Source organism: Pongo abelii, chromosome 5 (assembly GCF_028885655.2).
Source record: "Pongo abelii isolate AG06213 chromosome 5, NHGRI_mPonAbe1-v2.0_pri, whole genome shotgun sequence".
NCBI lineage: Eukaryota > Metazoa > Chordata > Mammalia > Primates > Hominidae > Pongo > Pongo abelii.
In genome coordinates this window covers 113,197,121-113,215,583 of record NC_071990.2, presented here as the reverse complement: position 1 = coordinate 113,215,583, position 18,463 = coordinate 113,197,121, and the positions used below count along the sequence as shown (strand labels likewise).

At 39.5% G+C, this 18,463-nt stretch overlaps 1 protein-coding gene across 1 annotated transcript; it reads right to left on the bottom strand.

Moving 5' to 3' along the window:
- Positions 1-1,104: 1,104 nt before the first annotated feature.
- Positions 1,105-16,324, bottom strand: CCN6 (cellular communication network factor 6). Its single transcript, XM_002817258.5, has 5 exons — positions 16,223-16,324; positions 9,382-9,679; positions 5,688-5,930; positions 2,367-2,560; positions 1,105-1,428 (listed from the first exon to the last, which is right to left on the bottom strand). The coding sequence occupies exons 1-5, from the start codon at positions 16,322-16,324 to the stop codon at positions 1,147-1,149; spliced, it is 1,119 nt and encodes a 372-aa protein (XP_002817304.2). The 3' UTR covers positions 1,105-1,146.
- Positions 16,325-18,463: the final 2,139 nt, after the last annotated feature.

Genomic DNA, 18,463 nt, shown 5'->3' with positions numbered 1-18,463 from the left:
CTACTTGTTATTCTGCATGACATTTATACAAATGAACAGAATGTTACTAAGCTTGATATCTTCCAAACTTTGTAATAAATGGCTATAATTGTTCCAGTTACTATAATCTTCAGTTCTAGCCTTAACATTAATTTATTTTTAATAACAATTTATATTTCAGATCCACAGGTTAATTTTAAGTTTTATTCTTTATATTTCTTTCCTTTGCAAAGTAATGATACTGTTCTTGGTCTTTGTCTTGGAAATTTAATTTTTTACAATATTTCATATAAAAAAATTTAGATTGCAGTTGTTGACAGTGGCCAGAAAAGTTGCATTTTCTCCTTTCCAAAAGAAACTGATATTCAAGATCAGGCAGTGAAAAGTCTAAATATATTTACAGCTTAATCTTATTTCTGTTCAAGAATTAATCTAGAATTTCACTTGCCCTATAATGATGTATCAGCTAATGGGCACCTTAGGCTACATTGTCAAATATAGATTAAGTTTTTAAAATTTAGTATGTTTTTTTCCCCCCAAAGGAGTCTCGCTCCTCCGTGCCAGTGCAGTGGTGCGATCTCAGCTCACTGCAACCTCCACCACCTGGGTTCAAGCAATTCTTCTGCCTCAGCCTCCCGAGTAGCTGGGATTACAGACGCACACCACCACACTTGGCTAATTTTTGTATTTTTTTTATTACAGACAGGGTTTCACCATGTTGGCCAGGCTGATCTCAAACTCCTGACCTCAAATGATCTGCCCACCTTGGCCTCCCGAAGTGCTGAGATTGCAGGCATGAGCCACCATGCCCAGCCTAAAATTTAATATGCTTTTTATACAGCTTTAGCAAGTATTCCAGATTATTTTGTAAAATATTTTCTTGTAAATTACATGATTTTTTCATATACAAAATGCTTAGATGGTACCAAATGTCTGTGTATTATATAATTATAGGATATATTTTAGAAATGAGTTCAATTTTTAAGTTTTTCAAATTTTATGTATATTTTTAGGATAACTTTTTAAAAGCTTCTAATGCCTTAAATGTAGTGATCTGAGAATAGGCATTCATACTGTTTTAAACAAAGTAATTTGCCACCATTTTATACTCACTAATTTTTTTATTATATGACAGGATTGACTAACTTTTCCCCCATTTGCTTGGTTTTACAGAATCTTGAGCTCAGAAAATATATCTCCAGGTTCTCTGCAGTTTCTCTGACATACACAAGATGTAATCCACAGCATCTTCCATTTAAATGACCCCTCATTTGGGCAATCAAATTGAATAGTAATCATTTTAGACTTATTAGGGATACAGCATCTCTTATCCAAGCATATTCCACAAAAAGTGGGTTTGTAACTCTGAATACTTGAGCATCCAGAAAAGACAAATTTTTCAGCTTTGGAGAGTTGGAAAGTAGGTTGGCATGTTTTTCCTTTGGGAATCTGAAAAGATACATAAATTGAAGTCATTCTTTAAATTTTATTACAGTAGTTTCGGAAATCAACATGTAGAATATTTTATAGTACAAATATAATTATTTGGAGGCATTAATAAAAGTTGCTATGTAGTGATTTACAGCACTCTCTTTACCCTTAAGATCCCCTTCTCATCAGAGGTCTGTCCTCTCTATTCTTCATCATATTATAGCACCTACTCCTCAATGTTTTTTGCTGTCTATTCTTGACTCAATTTTACAATAAATAGAAATTTGTTTTGTTTAATATCAAGAGTCATGTCTTATTAAATATTTATCTAAGACTTAGCAAATTCCATAACACAGCCCAGACAGTTTTCAGTGGATGCATAGATAAATAATTATCCTAATCTTTCTTTAAAACTGAATTGTCAACTTGCTGATATGATAGAGAATAACTTTGGGGTAGAAGGATTGTGTAGCATTTCTAAAAATTACCCTTTTTGAGACATACTTACTGCCTCATTCAAGAAGTAGGACCAGCTCTAGTTATATCAAACAATCTTAGGATAAATATTTTATTGTAGTGTTTTAGCAAGTTTACTGTGTAAGCATAGAGCATTTTGGAAATGGTGTGGCTTCCTTCCAAATTAGTGATATATATCTAAGATCAGGACTTCTCTGATGTTCATAATATCTATTTTCATAATTATAGTGTAGCAACCAAAATCTTTTATTCATTAACATAGAAAAAAGAAGTTAGAATCTGCTCTGGTTGGTAAAATTTTCCCCACAACATGCAGTTAATACCTGTTTTCCTCTGAAATAGTTTTGACTTTAAGCATTATAATGAGATGGTTTCATTTTTCTAAGAACTGAACACCATCCCACCCTCCAAAACACACACATGCTTACTTTTCAGGAATCTCTTAATATTGAATTAAGTTAAATATATTTAAACTTTACCTTTATTGTCTTTAATATATTGCTGTCGCAAGGCTGAATGTAACACAGTCTTTTCTCTTTTCTCATTTCACAGTTGCTGTTTTCATTGGTCACCCTATTAGATATTCCCATCCCACATGTTCTGGAGCAGGGAGTCCACTTTGTTGCTTGCACAAGACATTTTTTTTTCCAAATAAGTGGGAGATTTCTATAAGCTAAAACAAAGGGAGAAAAGTACATATTTATACATATAAATGTACTTGTATAAATAGATAATTTTAATCATGTTTAATGTTTAAGAAATCTGAGTATTTTTGTATAATATAACTCAGAATAAAAGAAGCTGATGGTCTAATTTATCATTCTATCTCCCTCTTTCCCAACCCCAAAATTAACTTTCAATCAAGTATTATAGTCCAGTCCCTTAGGAGGAATAAAAATACTTTATCTTTGAAAGACTGAGAAGATTTACTCATGTGCATTTTTCTGCTTTGCCTGTCCTCTGAATACTAAACCTAAGCTTATGTTCCTGTTGAGTTGTCTTTTCCCTTGTTCTTGCTTCATCATTTCTAACAGACGTTGAAATAAAAATTAGGGAATTTGATCAGAACAGTGTGATCTTAATGTTAACTTTCATAATATGTTAAAATCTAAAATACAAAAATTATATTTGAGAATGAGACTATCAGTGAGACCAGATTTCTTCCATTTGTTTTAATCTAGTCTTTTAGAAAACTGTCTAATTAAGTAATACTACACTGAACTAAACTAATCATTTATATACAAAGTCATTGCAAGTGTATAATTTCATTCATTCAACTTAATTGTCACACTCCCTATGTTCTTAGGCCCAAAGCACTCTCCAATTGGCTAAGATTTCAAATTACTTATGAAAAAACAGAGAGAATGGATGGATCAATAGATGGGTCAGTGAGTGAGTAGACAGAGCCCCTCCAATGTCTGCTGCTAAGGAGAAATAGGAGGGGAAAAGAGAATATAAGAGGATATAATAATGCTCCCATTTCCATGTAAGGTCACTGGGAGCTTCTTGTTATAAATGAATCAGGCCCTTGGCTCATTTTAAGCAAACTACATATTGACTTACTGTCTCAAGGCATTTCCTTAAGGTTAATGTGCATCTTGAAATGGGTGCTTTGGGAGTACGGTTGTGATTTGAGTCTGCACAGCAAAATTCTGGCTATATTACTTCAAAAAAATCTATTTAAAACTCGAAAAAGACCCAGAAAAAAAAAAAGCCTTCTTCATAGGAAGTAGTCTCTTTAAAGTATGCGCTCTATTTTAATTGATACCATGACACTGCTTTCAGTGTTATTACAGTAGAGTCTCTTGCAATTGCACATAGAACTGAGGAGAGGAAGCAGAAACGTGAAGATACCTGGAAGGTAGACAACAGTTTAAAGACCTCAGTGCAGGAAGCAGATTAGAAGCTTGGCACACATCTGCAATAAATAAAGGCAGGTTAGATTACCGTGTTACCAGTAATCCCACTTGTTAAACCAAGAGCTGTGGTTCAGGAATTTACCATTCATTAAAAAGCAAGAAAACTAGAAGAGATTTTTTAAATGAAGCTTAGTGTTTTGTGAGCATTGAAAAAAGCATGAGGGCATTATGTCATTGCATGCTTCATACTGACCTAGCAAAAGCTAGATTCCAACCATAGACTATAAATTACTGTCATAAATATATCTTAAAGTATGTGTTTTTGTCATTATGGTTAATTTTAAAAGCCAAATTCCTGTGTGGGCCATAAATATAATTTCACAGTTAAGCAAAGAAGAGACATTAGACTGAACATATACTTCATTTGAATCACATCTAGGTCTAAATCATAAATACCAGAAAACGCTTCAGGAGATTTTCTTGTTTTACCTGACAAAGCACTAACTACTAAGACTGACTATCTGATGCCTCTCCCAACCAAGGTCAAAGTGAATCCACTGAACTGCTCTAACTTCTAAAATGAGACCAACTTGAACTTGATCCGAAGGGCTTCACTTGTGGAAAACTGCTCCAAGGCAGTCTTTCCAGGGAAGTTTATGTGTGGGTTCTAAGAGCCTTATATTGAATCACTAAAATCCAATGCAGAAAACCAACTGTTCTGTACATTTTGAAAAAAAAATAAGGACATGGCTTATAATTTCAGAGGTTTCAGAGCATTAACAGTGTCATGCTGTCAACTGAACATGTATAGTAAATGCAAATTCACTACAACCTAGTAAATTTTTTTTCTAATTTACTGACAAAACTGCAGTTGCTGAGGATGTTCCTTTCATAGAGTTAGTTTTTAAATATCTAAACTCATTTCTCTGCTTATAGTTGCCTTTATTAAATATCCACTTAATAAAAGTGAACTTATGAGTTGTTAACATATACAAGTATTCTGCATTTCCATGGCACCTCTCACTAAGCTCTAAACTTTAAGAAAAAGGCATTCTTGATTTCTGGATGAGAACACAGAGATGTGAACAAGAACCAGACTTCGATGTTGCCCCTTTTGAGTCCTTCCTCCTCTACACTTTATTTGCTGGTGGTTTTGAAACTCCTGTTCCCAAAATATGCTGATGCTTAAATAAAATGCTAACTTAGAGCAGACCAGAATACAAGGTTTATAAATATACTTAAGCTGTTTGAAATGGCCAGATACACAAGATGAGTAATGAAGGATCACACTTCATTTTTATGAGAACATAGATACATGGGTAACCTACTTAAAAATGCCTGTGTGTGTGTGTGCGTGTGTGTGTGTGTGTGTGTTTACAGAGAGATTAGCAACTGAGCTTCAATTTCAGAGTGAGTGAAAGGACTTCCTATGAGATTTCTATTTTTAGAAATAATATTTACAAGTTCAAAATATGTGTCATTTCTTAAATATTTTTCAGCAGTAGCCTCCCATTTCTGCCTGTATCACATGGAAATGTTGCCTTTTAAAATTTGGGGAAGTGAATGGTCAAACTTCTTGTCCATAATAGAACAATAAAAAATAAGTTGTTCTAGGGTACATGTGAACAATATTTGGTCAATTTTCCTGAGAAGAGGTTAGGAATAAGCAGAGGTGTAAGATTTTAGAAGAGCTCCCTGACCTAGTAGATGTTTTTAAAATGTTTTTAAATGTTTTACCAGAAAATTCTAAAACATTATAAAATTTCCTTTTCCGATATTTATCCCTGTCTGAGGCAAAGATTAAGTAAAATGATACACTCAAACTATATCTCACTCTGACCACCAATCAATAAGTACTTACTGAGTATCTATGATACATAAAAGGAACATGAAGGAATACCACCAAGGTCATACATGAAAAATAGTTCTACTTTTGAGCACCTGGCATTGTTTCATAGCTTGTTGAAAGCTGCTGTAGTAATGGTTCCAGGCTACAGTTTGACTGATCAGACTTCTTTCCACCTTTAGCTCCAGAGCAGTGACTGCCAGCCAGCTTTGGTATGAACAGAGGTGTGCATCCAATGGCCCCACTCACACAGAGGCAGCTAAACAAGGGGTTGGGCTGAAACACTTGGCCATTATGATAATGTACCTGGTTGAACTCGCACCCAACAGCTACAAGGTCTGAAAAGAGAAAAGAGCAAAATTGCCAAAGAAGCCATAACCTGTGACAATCTAGACCTCCAATTATAAACCTAAGAAGAAATGGATTATCTCCTGTATGAAGTATAGCTCTCAACCTCTTAGGTTCCATTTGGAACCTCCTTCACAGGACATCTGTAGAAAGGTTTCTAAAGTGAGGCATTTTTATTATATTGCAGGCTATAAACCCCACATGGTCACTTCCAGAATTAAGACCAAGTAAAGACCCTGTAAAATCACCATAAGTATAGCAGTTGATGTTGATGCCTAGTGAAACAGGTTTTCTCAGACTTCCAACAATAGGCTAGGACACAGTCTTAGGAAGACAGGATAAGTGGATGTCTGAAGAAACTATATGTTAGTTCACTACAGAACTGCAAGGTACTGATGGTTTTTGTTAAGAGATTGCAGGAGAGTTTCCCTTCCTCTGAGGGGTATTCTTGACCTTCTGGATAGGCTGTTCCCCAAGTGTGGTCCTCTAATCCCTTGGCAGTACCTGAGACACTTTTAGGGGATCTGCAAGGTCAAAACTCTTTTCCAAATACTAAGATGTGGCTGGCCTTTTTCACTGTGTTGGTATTTGCACTGGTGCTACAAAAGCAACTGTGGCTAAAACTGAACTGCTGGTGCCTTGGCATGAATCAAACTGTAAAGGTAATCTTGTATTTTTCCTTGCCAGGTACTTATACTTTAAAAGGGGTGGGGGGAGTTTTACCTAAGAATGTCCTTGATGGCATAGCAAAAAGTATTCATTTTATTAAATCTTAATCATCAAATACTGGTCTGTTTAATATTCTATGTGACAAAATAGGAAATATACATAGAATATTTTAGTGCAACAGCTGCCTTGAAACTTCAGCAAATGGCTGTCTCAGGGAAACTTAAGGAACTATGTCATTGGTAAAGTTGTGAGCTGAGCTAACCACTTTTTTTAGTGGGAATTTTACTTGAAGAAATGACTGATGATAAACTGGTTATTCAGACTTGTGTATTTTGGAAATTTTTTTTGAAGATGAGCAAACTGAGCCTGTCACTTCAAGGAAAACAACTGTGACAGCATTTTTTGCCGATGAGAGAATTCAAGATTTCAAGGAAAAATTAGAATTTTGGAAAACTTGTATCCATCACTGAAAACTTTATATTTATCCAATATGTAGACTTTTCTGGTGAGGATGATATTAATGTGATTTTTTTTTAGATATTACATAATTAAGTGTATCAATATTTTGAACACCTCTACAACACAGTAAACATATTTTCCAAATGAACAATGCATAGAATGGCAAAATTATGCATGACTAAAAGGTCTATTCCAAATGGGTCTTGGATAGACCAATGCATTTTAATGTCACAGAGTTGAAAGTTCGTTGATGTGGTTTCAGATTCCATGATGCAGCTAATTTTTAAGACAGTGTCACTTGCCAAGTTTTAATATAATATCAATAAACATAAAAGTATATACACAATGATCTGAAAAGCCTGTTAAAATATTCCTCTCTTTTCAAATTACATATCTGTGTGATGCCAGATTTTCTTCACATATTTCAACCAGAAAAACACATAGTAACAGATTGAAAGAAGCAGCAAATGTGTGACTCTAGCTATCTTCTATTGAGCTAGACACTAGAGAGATTTGCAAAAAATGTAAAACAATGACACTCTTTTACTAAATTTTTCTTTGGAAAATAAGTTATATGTTTTTTCATAAAAACGTTATTCTTATTAATCTGCAATGGGTTTATTCTTTTTAAGTGAATAAATATTTCTAAATTTCTAATCCATCAAATATCAATGGATAAAACCCACATAAAACCTCTTTAGGTCCTCATTAATTTCTAAGAGTATAAAGGGGTAATTTCTAAGACCATAAAGGGGTCCGCAGATCAAAAAGCTTTTAAAATGTTGCTCTTGATCAGGGATCATCAGGTTTTCTGAAAAGAGCCAACTAGAAAATATCTTAGCCTTTGCAAGCCAGAGAGTGTTTGGTCAAAACTACTGACTCTGCCATTGCAAAGCAGCCATAGACTCTACATTAATGTGCCATGTTCCAATAAAGCATTATTTACGAAAACAGGCTGTTGGCTAGATTTGACTCTCAGGTCATAGTTTGGGACCCCAGTTATAGATTATCCCCATTCCTATCCTCGTGGCTATGCCCTGTTAAAAGTCTCATCACATTTTGTGTGAAATTACTTATGGAAAGGTCTGACACCTTAATATTTCATTCTCTGAGGCCAAGGCCTGTATCTCTTGTTTTTCCTGTCATGTCCTCAGTTGCTGGCCACAGTGCTTGGCTCTGTAGTGGATGGTCACTAAGTGTTTGTTGGGTTAATGAAATAACCTGCCCAGCTTGGGAAAAATGGGTGTCCTGAATGCCACGTTGTTTGATAGGTCATGTTTTCGTTATAGGATTCCAATAAATAACATTTTTGAGAGCCTACTGAATACCAGCTATTGTGCTAGGTGTTTTATGTCATTATTTTATTTGATCCTCCTAGCAACTCTATAAGATAGGAAGTACATATTATGTAACTGAGGCACACAGAGAATGAACAACTTGATCAAGTGTATTCAGTTAGCAGAGCAGTCAGGACTTGAACCTAGATCCCACGTTTTTAACCATACAATACAGTGCTGGCAGGGGCATCAGGCTATCAAGCTTGAGCGCTCTACACATTCAGTCTGACTCCAAAGATAGGCTCTCATTCCGTGGCTCATAACCAAACTTCTGATAGTAATTTGCCTTCCTACTTTGACTTTTCTACAGACAGACTAAACTGCCCAGGTGAGATGAGTGTTTCTCTTCCCTTATAAATTTTATTTGTTTAATCCTAAATAATTTGGCACCCTGAATTAGTGTCAATGTTTAGATGGTCTGAATCAGTCTCCAGAGCTTAGTCACATAAGGCTGAGGGTCAGGTTGTGGTTTGGGGTGACCTCACCTTCTTTTTTTACAAATCTGCTGAAGTAAAAAGCACAGCAACTCGGTCATTAGTTGGCAAAGCTGAGGTTAAAGTTGTGTGTCTGAATACTGGGTATACATTCTAATATTTTTAAGCAGATCATTTTTTATTACAGAAAAGGCTGAATTCGGATTGTTTTTGACAGTATTAACAAAAGCTGTCATTTTGTAGCTCTTTAAAAAGTCAGACTCTAGATAATTCCTTTTATTTTCTATCATTAAAAGCAATTACCTGAGAAGAACTGCAAGATCACCTCAATGCAATGAAAATAATGGGCTTCTGAATGTGTGTAAGCATCTGCTAATTTCACATAGTATCCAATACAATGGAGCCAGTCCCACTGGTGCATGAAAACTAAACCCACCTCATATTTAGCCAAACTAAGCTGATCACTCCAAGCTAACAATTGCAGGAAAAAAAGTTCTGTCTAGACTCAATCTTTTCCAGAAGGTCCAGAAGAAGACACTTACATGCACACACTCCAGTCTCGTACCTAGGCCTGTCTACTGAGTAGTCACAATACAGCCCTTTGTGTGGGTCACAGAGGTCAGCTTCATTGCAGATTTCCCCTGGTTGCTTGGCACAGATTTTACAGCATCCACAGCCGTCTCTCACCAGGCTCACTCCAGGAGGGCAACGGGGCTTCCGATGAGGGCATTTGCAGGGCCAGTGACAAAACTGTTTACGCTGAGGTGCATCTGACACTTCTCCAGGCCTTCCTTCAGGTGTTGTATCTAATGGTCCAGTGCCCTGTGCCCTGCAGCAGAACTTCATTTGATAATAAAGGTGATGTTAGAAATAGCTTCTCTATGTAATAGTATAACAGGAATAGAAGATTTCCCCCAAACAGGTAGTATACAGAGTGGTGAGTTACAATCATTATAATAATACCTATCAGCATTTGACACAATTACTCTTCTTAAACTATTCTTCACTCAGCCTCCAAGACTGTTGGAGGCTCTTATTCCTCTTATTCCACTCTTACTCCTCCTTTATCACTGACTGCTCCTTCTCACTCTCCTTTGTCAGTTTCTTCTCATCCTCTTAATCTGTAAACCTCAGAGCCCCATGGATAAGGCCTCTAAAGTATCTTCCCTCACTATATCTCTTATCTCCGACTCATACCCCTCTTCTGAACTCAGACTCAAACCGCCTACTTAACATCTCCACTTTGATGTTTAATAGGTATAGCAAATTTAATATGACCAAAAACAAGCTCCCAAGCTTCCCCCTCCAATCTGCTCTTCCACACACTTCCCTATTTGAGCAAATGCCAATATATTTCCAAAATACCTTGAGATCAGATCATGCTTGACTCTTCTCTTTCATATTTTACATCTAATTCCATCAGTAAATCCTGTTTATTACACCTTTAAAAATACCCACCTTGATCATTTATTGATACCCTCTCTGTTACCATCATAATCCAAGTCACCAGTGTTCACTTGGATGATTACAATAGCCTCCCGAGTGTTCACCTTGCTTGCTCCTTTGTCCACTTGACATCCAGAATGATTCTTTTAAAATAAGCCAGTTCATATCACTCTTTGCTCATATGGAGTGACTTCCTCATGGCCTCCCATTTCAATGTAAAATTCAAAGTGCCACCATGGCCCTGCATCCCGTGGTCCCCCCTCCCCACATTACTTTGCCCACTGCCACTCACCCCCTTGCTGCCTCCACACCAGCCACACCAGCGTCCTTGTTCTCTGACTCCAAGCACACTCTGCCCCTAGATATCTTCATGGCTCACTCTTTTACTGTCTTTAGGTCTGTGCTCAAATTTCTCAGCGAGGCCCTCTTTGATCACTCTTTGTGAAAGGGCACCCTATCCCAGTCCTTTTGCCGTAGAGTTTACCACCTTTCTTATTACCTACATATTTCAGCTATTTACTTTCTGATATCTGCACCAAGAATGTGAGCATCTTGAAAGCAAGGTCTTTGCCTAATGTCTGTCTTGATGACTGCCATCTTTATAAATCACTTTACATGGTTATTTCAATCAAACTTCATAGTAACAGTGTGCAGTGGTGATTATACCATGTGATAGGCAGATAATGGTCCCCTCAAAGATGTCCATGTCCTGATCCCTGGGGCCTGTGCATATATGTTACCTAAAACATTGAAGGGGATTTTTGCATATGTGATCAACTTAAGAATCTTGAGGTTATCACTCTCGATTATCCAGGTGGGCCCAAGGTAATCACAAGTACATTCGGTCCACTGGGGAAGGAGGAAGGCATGTCAGAGAAGATGTGATGGCAGAAGCAGAGGTAGGAGCGATGCCATTGCTGAAATGGGTCATGGTCCAAGGAAGCCAGACAGCCTTTAAAAGCTGGAACAGGCAAAGAATGAATTCTCCCCTGCCACCTCCAGAAGGGAGGCAGTCCTGCCAACACTTGATTTTAGCCCTGTAAGACCCATTTTTGGACATCAGATGTCCAGAACTGTAGATAATCATGTTGTTTTAAGCCATTCAAGTTGGTGATTTCTTACAGCAGCAATAGGAAACTGTATACTCCATTTTGTAAATGAGGACCCTGAGACTCAAATTATTTAAGTTGTCCTGTGTGACATATGAAGTAAGTGGTAGAAGAGTGATTTAAATCAGGCAGGCAGGTTCCAGAGCCTAAGCTCTCAACATTTACCCTCCTTCCTTTCCTAGTCCAAATCATACTGCAACCCAGCTTTGATACAGAACAAATCACCAAATCTCTGCATCTATTTATCCAGCCTAGACCTCATCCCTTAAGCTTAAACTTATTAGTTGCTACTGGACATATGCACTTTGCGGTTCTACAAGTACCCTCCCCCTGACAAACTGCTCCTCAACTAGCAGTTCCCATTTTAGTGAATGGCATCACCATCCACTCAGGTCCCCTAGTCAGGAAGCTGAAAACCATCTGGATTTCTTCCTCTCCCTCATCCTTCACACCTGAAAGTGTCTGACCTACAGGAAATGTGCAAGCACTTACGCACAGCATTCAGGGCCCTCCTCGTGTCTTGCAGTTCTTGTATGCATTAGGTTCCAGAAAGTTAAAGTGCCTGCAGTTCCCTGCATATATGATGCTGTTCCTCCTGCCTGGGACATTCTGCCCAGACCCAGCTCCTTCTTCATCTAGTTATCCTTCAAGGTTCTGTTTCAGTATCATCTTTTCCAGAAAGGTTCCTATAACTTCCCTGCCTTGCACACATTTTTAAACTGAAATTACTCATGTAAGTGCCTATCTCTTCCACTAGCCATAAAGCCACCCAACCTCAGGTGCTTGTGGTTTGTTTGTGAGTATACTACCAGCACCTAGCACAGTGCCTGGCAATTCGCTTATATAAATAACCCTTAATGTTTATTTGATGGAACCGGGGACTGTTGAATTGATTCCTAGATCTAAGTCCATTTGCAGCTCAAAAATTCTACATTTAGAAGTATCTGTATGAAATTCCACCTAATGTTAAACCCTCAGCCTTTTTTCTTACCACTGGTAAAACACACATGCCTCAGTAAAGAGTAACATTTCAGCTGCGATTCAAAAGTTGCATGCACAACATGAGAATGGGTTTTGATGGGGAGGATAGGACACTGCTGGGCTTCTGGAGAAGGAGCAGGGGAAAAGGAAACACCAAAATGGAGAAGGGAGTAGAAATAGTGAAACTAGAATCCTAAAAAAAAATTTAAACTTAAAAAAATTTTGCCTACTTCTCAATTTTGCACAGGTTCAGCTATAGCCACCAGTGATTCAGGATGCCAGGTTCAGTGGCCTCTTTGCTGGTCTCACATCCGTGAAATCTCTTCAGTCCTCCTCTTGCCCCACCTCTCTAAGGCATTTGACTCTCCTCTACCTTGGATTTCATTACATCTGGTGTCCCCAGTCCTCCCCTTACTTTTCAACATACTTTCTCAATCTCCTCCACAGGCTCCTGTTACCCTGAATTTGACTTAAATTTAGGCCTATTGGTGTTTCATAGCTTTAATGTATTGCTTGCCTCATTCTACACTGTATCTTGGCAATCTCACTCACACCCTTGCCTTCAGTTTTCATCCTATGCAAGTTTCAAAACTAAATTTCCAGCCTGGACTTTTCCACTGAGCCTAGACCCATGAGCTAACTACCTACTGGACATCTCCACCCAAATGTCCTCCAGGAAATACTCAAGTCCAAAAGTCATCATTTCACTCTTCAAAGTTTGGAGTCAGGAAGCTGGATTCATCTAGGTTGTCTTCCTCTCTCTCACCTCCTATGGCCATTCAGTGACCTCTCCTATGTATTCTGTTGTCCTTGTCTTCCCAGAACTAGACACTCTTCCCCATTTCATTGCTACTAAGTAAGCACCATCACTACGAGTTCCTGACTGACCTTCCTCCCTCCAGAATGACTTTTCAAGTGCATCTACTACGTTGCCACTGGAGGAATCTCTTTAAAGAACATGTCTGGTTGTATTACTTCTCTCCTTAAAGTCCATCGGGGTTCCCCACAGTCTATACTGTGCAGCCTAAACTTCTGAGCCAGGTATCCAAAGCCCTCTCCTGCCTACCTCTTGAGCTTTAGCTCTCACACACTCTCCTTCCATGCCATGCCATTTGCTGGACTCCCCGAGTTGGTTTTTTCCTCCCTGCTTTTTCTTGTGTTCTTTCTAATGAAATGCACACTCCCAAAACTGCCCCCGGATGCCTCTTTATCTTTCCAGTTTTGAAGCATTTCCTGATAATCTCTGAGGTCAAAAGGCAACACTGTTGAAATCCAAGGATAAAGAGAAAATCATAACAGTAGACTGAGAAAAGCATTACATACTGAATTACATTAAAAATGAGATCTGATTTCTCATCAAAAGACGGTGGAAGAGGAAGAGATGGAGAAGAATATGCCCAAAGACAATGTTGAAAGGAAAAAAAAAAACAACCTGTCAACCCAGAATTATAGGGCCAGTGAAACTATCTTTCAAAAATGAAGCTGAAATAGCCTGTAATCCCAGCACTTTGGGAGGCCGAGGCAGGTGGATCGCTTGAGGTGAGGAGTTCAACACTAGCTTGGCCAACATGGCGAAACCCCATCTCTACTAAAAATACAAAAACTTAGCCAGGCGTGGCGGTGGGCACCTGTAGTCCCAGCTACTCGGGAGGCTGAGACAGGAGAATCGCTTGAACCCAGGAGGCAGAGGTTGCAGTGAGCCAAGACGCACCACTGTACTCCAGCCTGGGCAACAGAGGGAGATTCTGCCTCAAAATAAAGAAAATCATAACAGTAGACTGAGAAAAGGGGGAAGCATTACATACAGAAGTACAATAAAACTGAGATCTGACTTCTCATTAAAAGAAGGAGGAGGAGGGAGAGATGGAGAAGAACAAGATGCCCAGAGACAATGTTAAACGGGGAAAAAAAAATCCTGTCAACACAGAATTATATAGCCAGTGAAACCATCTTTCAAAGATGACAGTGAAATAAAAACAGTTTCTGGGTAAACAAAACCTAAGAGAAATTGTTGCTAGCCGATCTGCCTCACAAGAAATACTAAAGGAGGATCTTCAGTCTGAAGATCTCCTGTTATGATAGTAACTTAGAAATATAGGAAGAAATGAAGAGGCCTGGACATAGTCAATATGTGGGTAAATATAAAGAATCTTATATTTTTCTCTTTTCCTCAGGCATATTTTGATTGTTTTCAACAGCAAAATTTCAAGACAACAAGCATCACTAGAATGGTGCAATAGAAAGAATAAGCATTTTGAAAACAGATCCGAGCTTTGCAATAGCTCTGTGATCTTACAGAACTTCCCATCATTTGATCTCCTCTGTAATATGGAATTAATAATGCCCACCTTGTAAAGTTGTTTTGATAATTAAGATAATAACTAAAGCACCCTTGGGCCAGAGGTGGTGGCTCACACCTGCAATCCCAACACTTTGGGAGGCCGAGGTGCACGGATCACTTGAGATCAGGAGTTTGAGACCAGCTTGGCCAACAGGGCAAAACCCTATCTCTACTAAAATACAAAAATTGGCTGGGCATGGTGGTGCAGGCCTGTAATCCCAGCTACTTAGGAGGCTGAGGCTCAACAATCGCTTGAACACAGGAGGTGGAGGTTGCAGTAATCCGAGACTGCACCACTGCACTCCAGCCTGGAACGACAGAGTGAGGCTGTCTTTAAATAAATAAACAAATAAATAAAGCACCCAGCACATTATTTGGCATATAGCAGATATTCAGTAAATGCTAGGTATTATTAGATATTTCATGAATTTATGAATTCATAAAAGCAAAGTTAAGCACAAAATAATCCATTCTTACTGCTCTGTGTGTAACACCTTTCTGTGTTTGTTGTTGTTTATTTTGTACACATCTCTCTGTGTTGGAATACTTGCTGTCTAAGAACATCTAGCTGCTCTCAATCCACAATGACAGGCTTTTTCTCAAGAACAGTGGAATAGGAGACACACAGACAGGGCAGCAATGACCCGGACCACTGATATTCTTGCATGATTCTTTTGAAATCGTAAATCTCTCTCTATATGGTATAACAATTTCCAATTCCTTGTTTTCTAAGATATATCTACACTTACGGCCCCAATCAACTACTATCTCACAGACACACCCATGTTTTCTAAATCACCAGATTTCAAAAGCTCTGTCTCCTGTCTACCGTGTAAATAAATCAACAATTAAGTCACCTTGTTTTCGTCTTCTTATTTCAAAAGACTAAGGCAATGAATTGCTCATAGTAAGTTAAACTTCCCTTTGGTCTGTTGCTTGAAATATTTCCAAGCCTCCATGGACTGCTTCCCTTTCAGGAAGTGAGAAACACATGGACTGAGAAAAGACAAAGTAAGAGAATGTTTTAAAAATGTAAATGTTTATTCCAAAGTGCCCCTTTCAAACAAGGACAGGCTTAACTGGAAAAAGTCGCTGTCAAAATTCGTTTTTCCAGGGGCTCTTTGCACATTTTGCAAACAGCAATGGAAAGTTGAGCCTCCGCCTGGAGCTGGCATGGAGAGACACTGTTTCCCGCACTGTGCCGGGATGTGCCTTAGGCTCTGCTACAAAAATATATAAGAAAGCATGGGGCTGTTCAAACACAGCGAAAGGAGGCTTCAGTGCCATTACCTGAAAGGGAGAAATGTTTTACATTTCTTTCATGAAGCTCATGAACGAGCACAGAACTTTATTTGGAAAGAAAAATGGCTTCCTATTTCTTGTGAAGTAGTTCTACAAGCCATTGATCCTCCCTCTTCCCCATCTTCATTTTGTTTAGTTTTGGGCCTGAAGAACTAAGGATGGCTGTAGTCTCCGGAAGGGAAAGAGTCGGGGGAGAGGACTTACCTGTGCCAGGCCAGCAAGCAGAAGAGTGGAGAAGAGGAGCCCCTGCATGTCGCTGGGACCTTGGAGCCACCCTGAGGGGTAGAGAAGTCGCCGCTTGTTCATTGCTCCGGGTACACAAAGCTCCCCTGTCTCCTCTGCAAACCCCACGCTCCTCTGCACAAGAACACACACCCTCTACCTCCCACACTACCAACTTTCAGCCTGCACTTTCATTTTTAAGAATCCGTTTTAACTTTCATGGGACTCTTCTAATACCTGCCTTCGCAGTGAGCGTGTCACAGGTCAGGAGCGGGCGAGCACTTTCCTCCCGGGACTCAGGAGGGCAGGGCAAGTAGTGACTGTTCTCTAAGTGACTGTGTTACCTGTTCCTGGAGAGCAGAGCCTGCCCCCGACAGCGGGTGAGGTCCCACGTCATTCCCTTCCTTGCCCTCAGCTTCTCCATCTGTGTTTGCCCTGCTCCGGGTCCTCTCTAGGCTGCTTCCTTCTCCCGCTTCACCCTCACGTACAGAGTGCAGGCCTGGTCCCCTCACAGCACCCATCGCAGCCTAGCCCTGGCTTTCCCCCTCCATATTAATGGCAGGCTCTCGAAGGACCCTGACTCCCCCAGCTCAGATTCTCTCAGAGGCACCCACAGTGCCCTGGGCTCAGCTTTATCCCAACACCTTTCTCATGCCAGGCGGACTGTGAGTGGAAAAAATACAGATGGAGCAGGGGGCGGACTCCTACAGTACCTGGCCTGAGAGACGCCTCTTTTTGTGGCCACAGTTCCGTGACAGATGACAATGAAGTTAACCTCCATTTTTCTGGGCCTAAAATAAAACAATTACACTGGTAGCAATCATTCATTTAATGAATTAAGATTAAAAATAAGCCTGGCCAATATGATGAAATCCCGTCTCTGCTAAAAAAAAAAAAAAAAAAAAAAAAAGATACAAAAATTAGCCGGGTGTGGTGGCAGGCGCCTGTAATCCCAGCTGCTTGGGAGGCTGAGGCAGGAGAATCGCTTGAACCTGGGAGGCGGTTCAAGCCGAGATCGCACCATTGCACTCCAGCCCGGGGGACAAGAGTGAGACTTAGTCTCAAAAAAAAAAAAAAAAAATTTTAAATTAAAATTTTGAGAGGTTTGTACTCCTCTTCTTCATACTCACCTCCCTGAAAGGTGTGGCCACCAGCGCATCTCCTCCTGTGTCATCATGTGGGACCTTCGCTTCTCCATGTTCTCAGCCTGGGTGTGTGTTCCCAACTTCAATTGCAGCTGCCGTGGTGCTTTGTCCCTCTCAGGTCCCTGAGGAGTCCCACCTGCCTGCCCCCATCCCAAGGCCTATTTCTATTTCCTTTGATCAGTTACCTATCCCTCCTTTTCCTGCTGCCTTACCTATCCTATACCCGTTGCTCACCTTTGTTTCTGTTCAAGGCAGTCACTACTGTATAAAGACAACGTCAAGCCGCGCTTAGGCCTGAGCTGAGGGCCTGGGAAAAACGAGGCTGTCCTCCACCACAGAGAATTTGGTGTCCTTGGAGAACCATGGACACCCTAAAACCTGCAGATCACACAGAGCTTACTAAGGAGTCGTTAAACTGTAAGTACACACACATCGAACAACAAGGAACACCCACTGCAGTTAGGGTGCCAACGCCTTATCCTGCCTCCCTAAGAAATAGGACAAAACCAGATAACGGAGCAGTGAAGAAAATGTGTCTGTTTTGGTCCAATCTGATCTTTTTCTTTTCTTTTTTTTTTTATTATTATACTTTAAGTTCTAGGGTACATGTGCACAACGTGCAGGTTTGTTACATATGTATACATGTGCCATGTTGGTGTGCTGCACCCATTAACTTGTCCTTTAGCATTAGGCATATCTCTTAATGCTATCCCTCCCCCGTCTCCCCACCCCACAACAGGCCCCAGTGTGTGATGTTCCCCTTCCTGTGTCCAAGTGTTCTCATTGTAGAGAAGTCCTTAAATGACCTGATGGAGCTGAAAACCATGGCACGAGAACTACGTGACGAATGCACAAGCTTCAATAGCCGATTCGATCAACTGGAAGAAAGGGTATCAGTGATGGAAGATCAAATGAATGAAATGAAGTGAGAAGAGAAGTTTAGAGAAAAAAGAATAAAAAGAAATGAACAAATCCTCCAAGAAATATGACACTATGTGAAAAGACCAAATCTACGTCTGATTGGTGTACCTGAAAGTGATGGGGAGAATGGAACCAAGATGGAAAACACTCTTCAGGA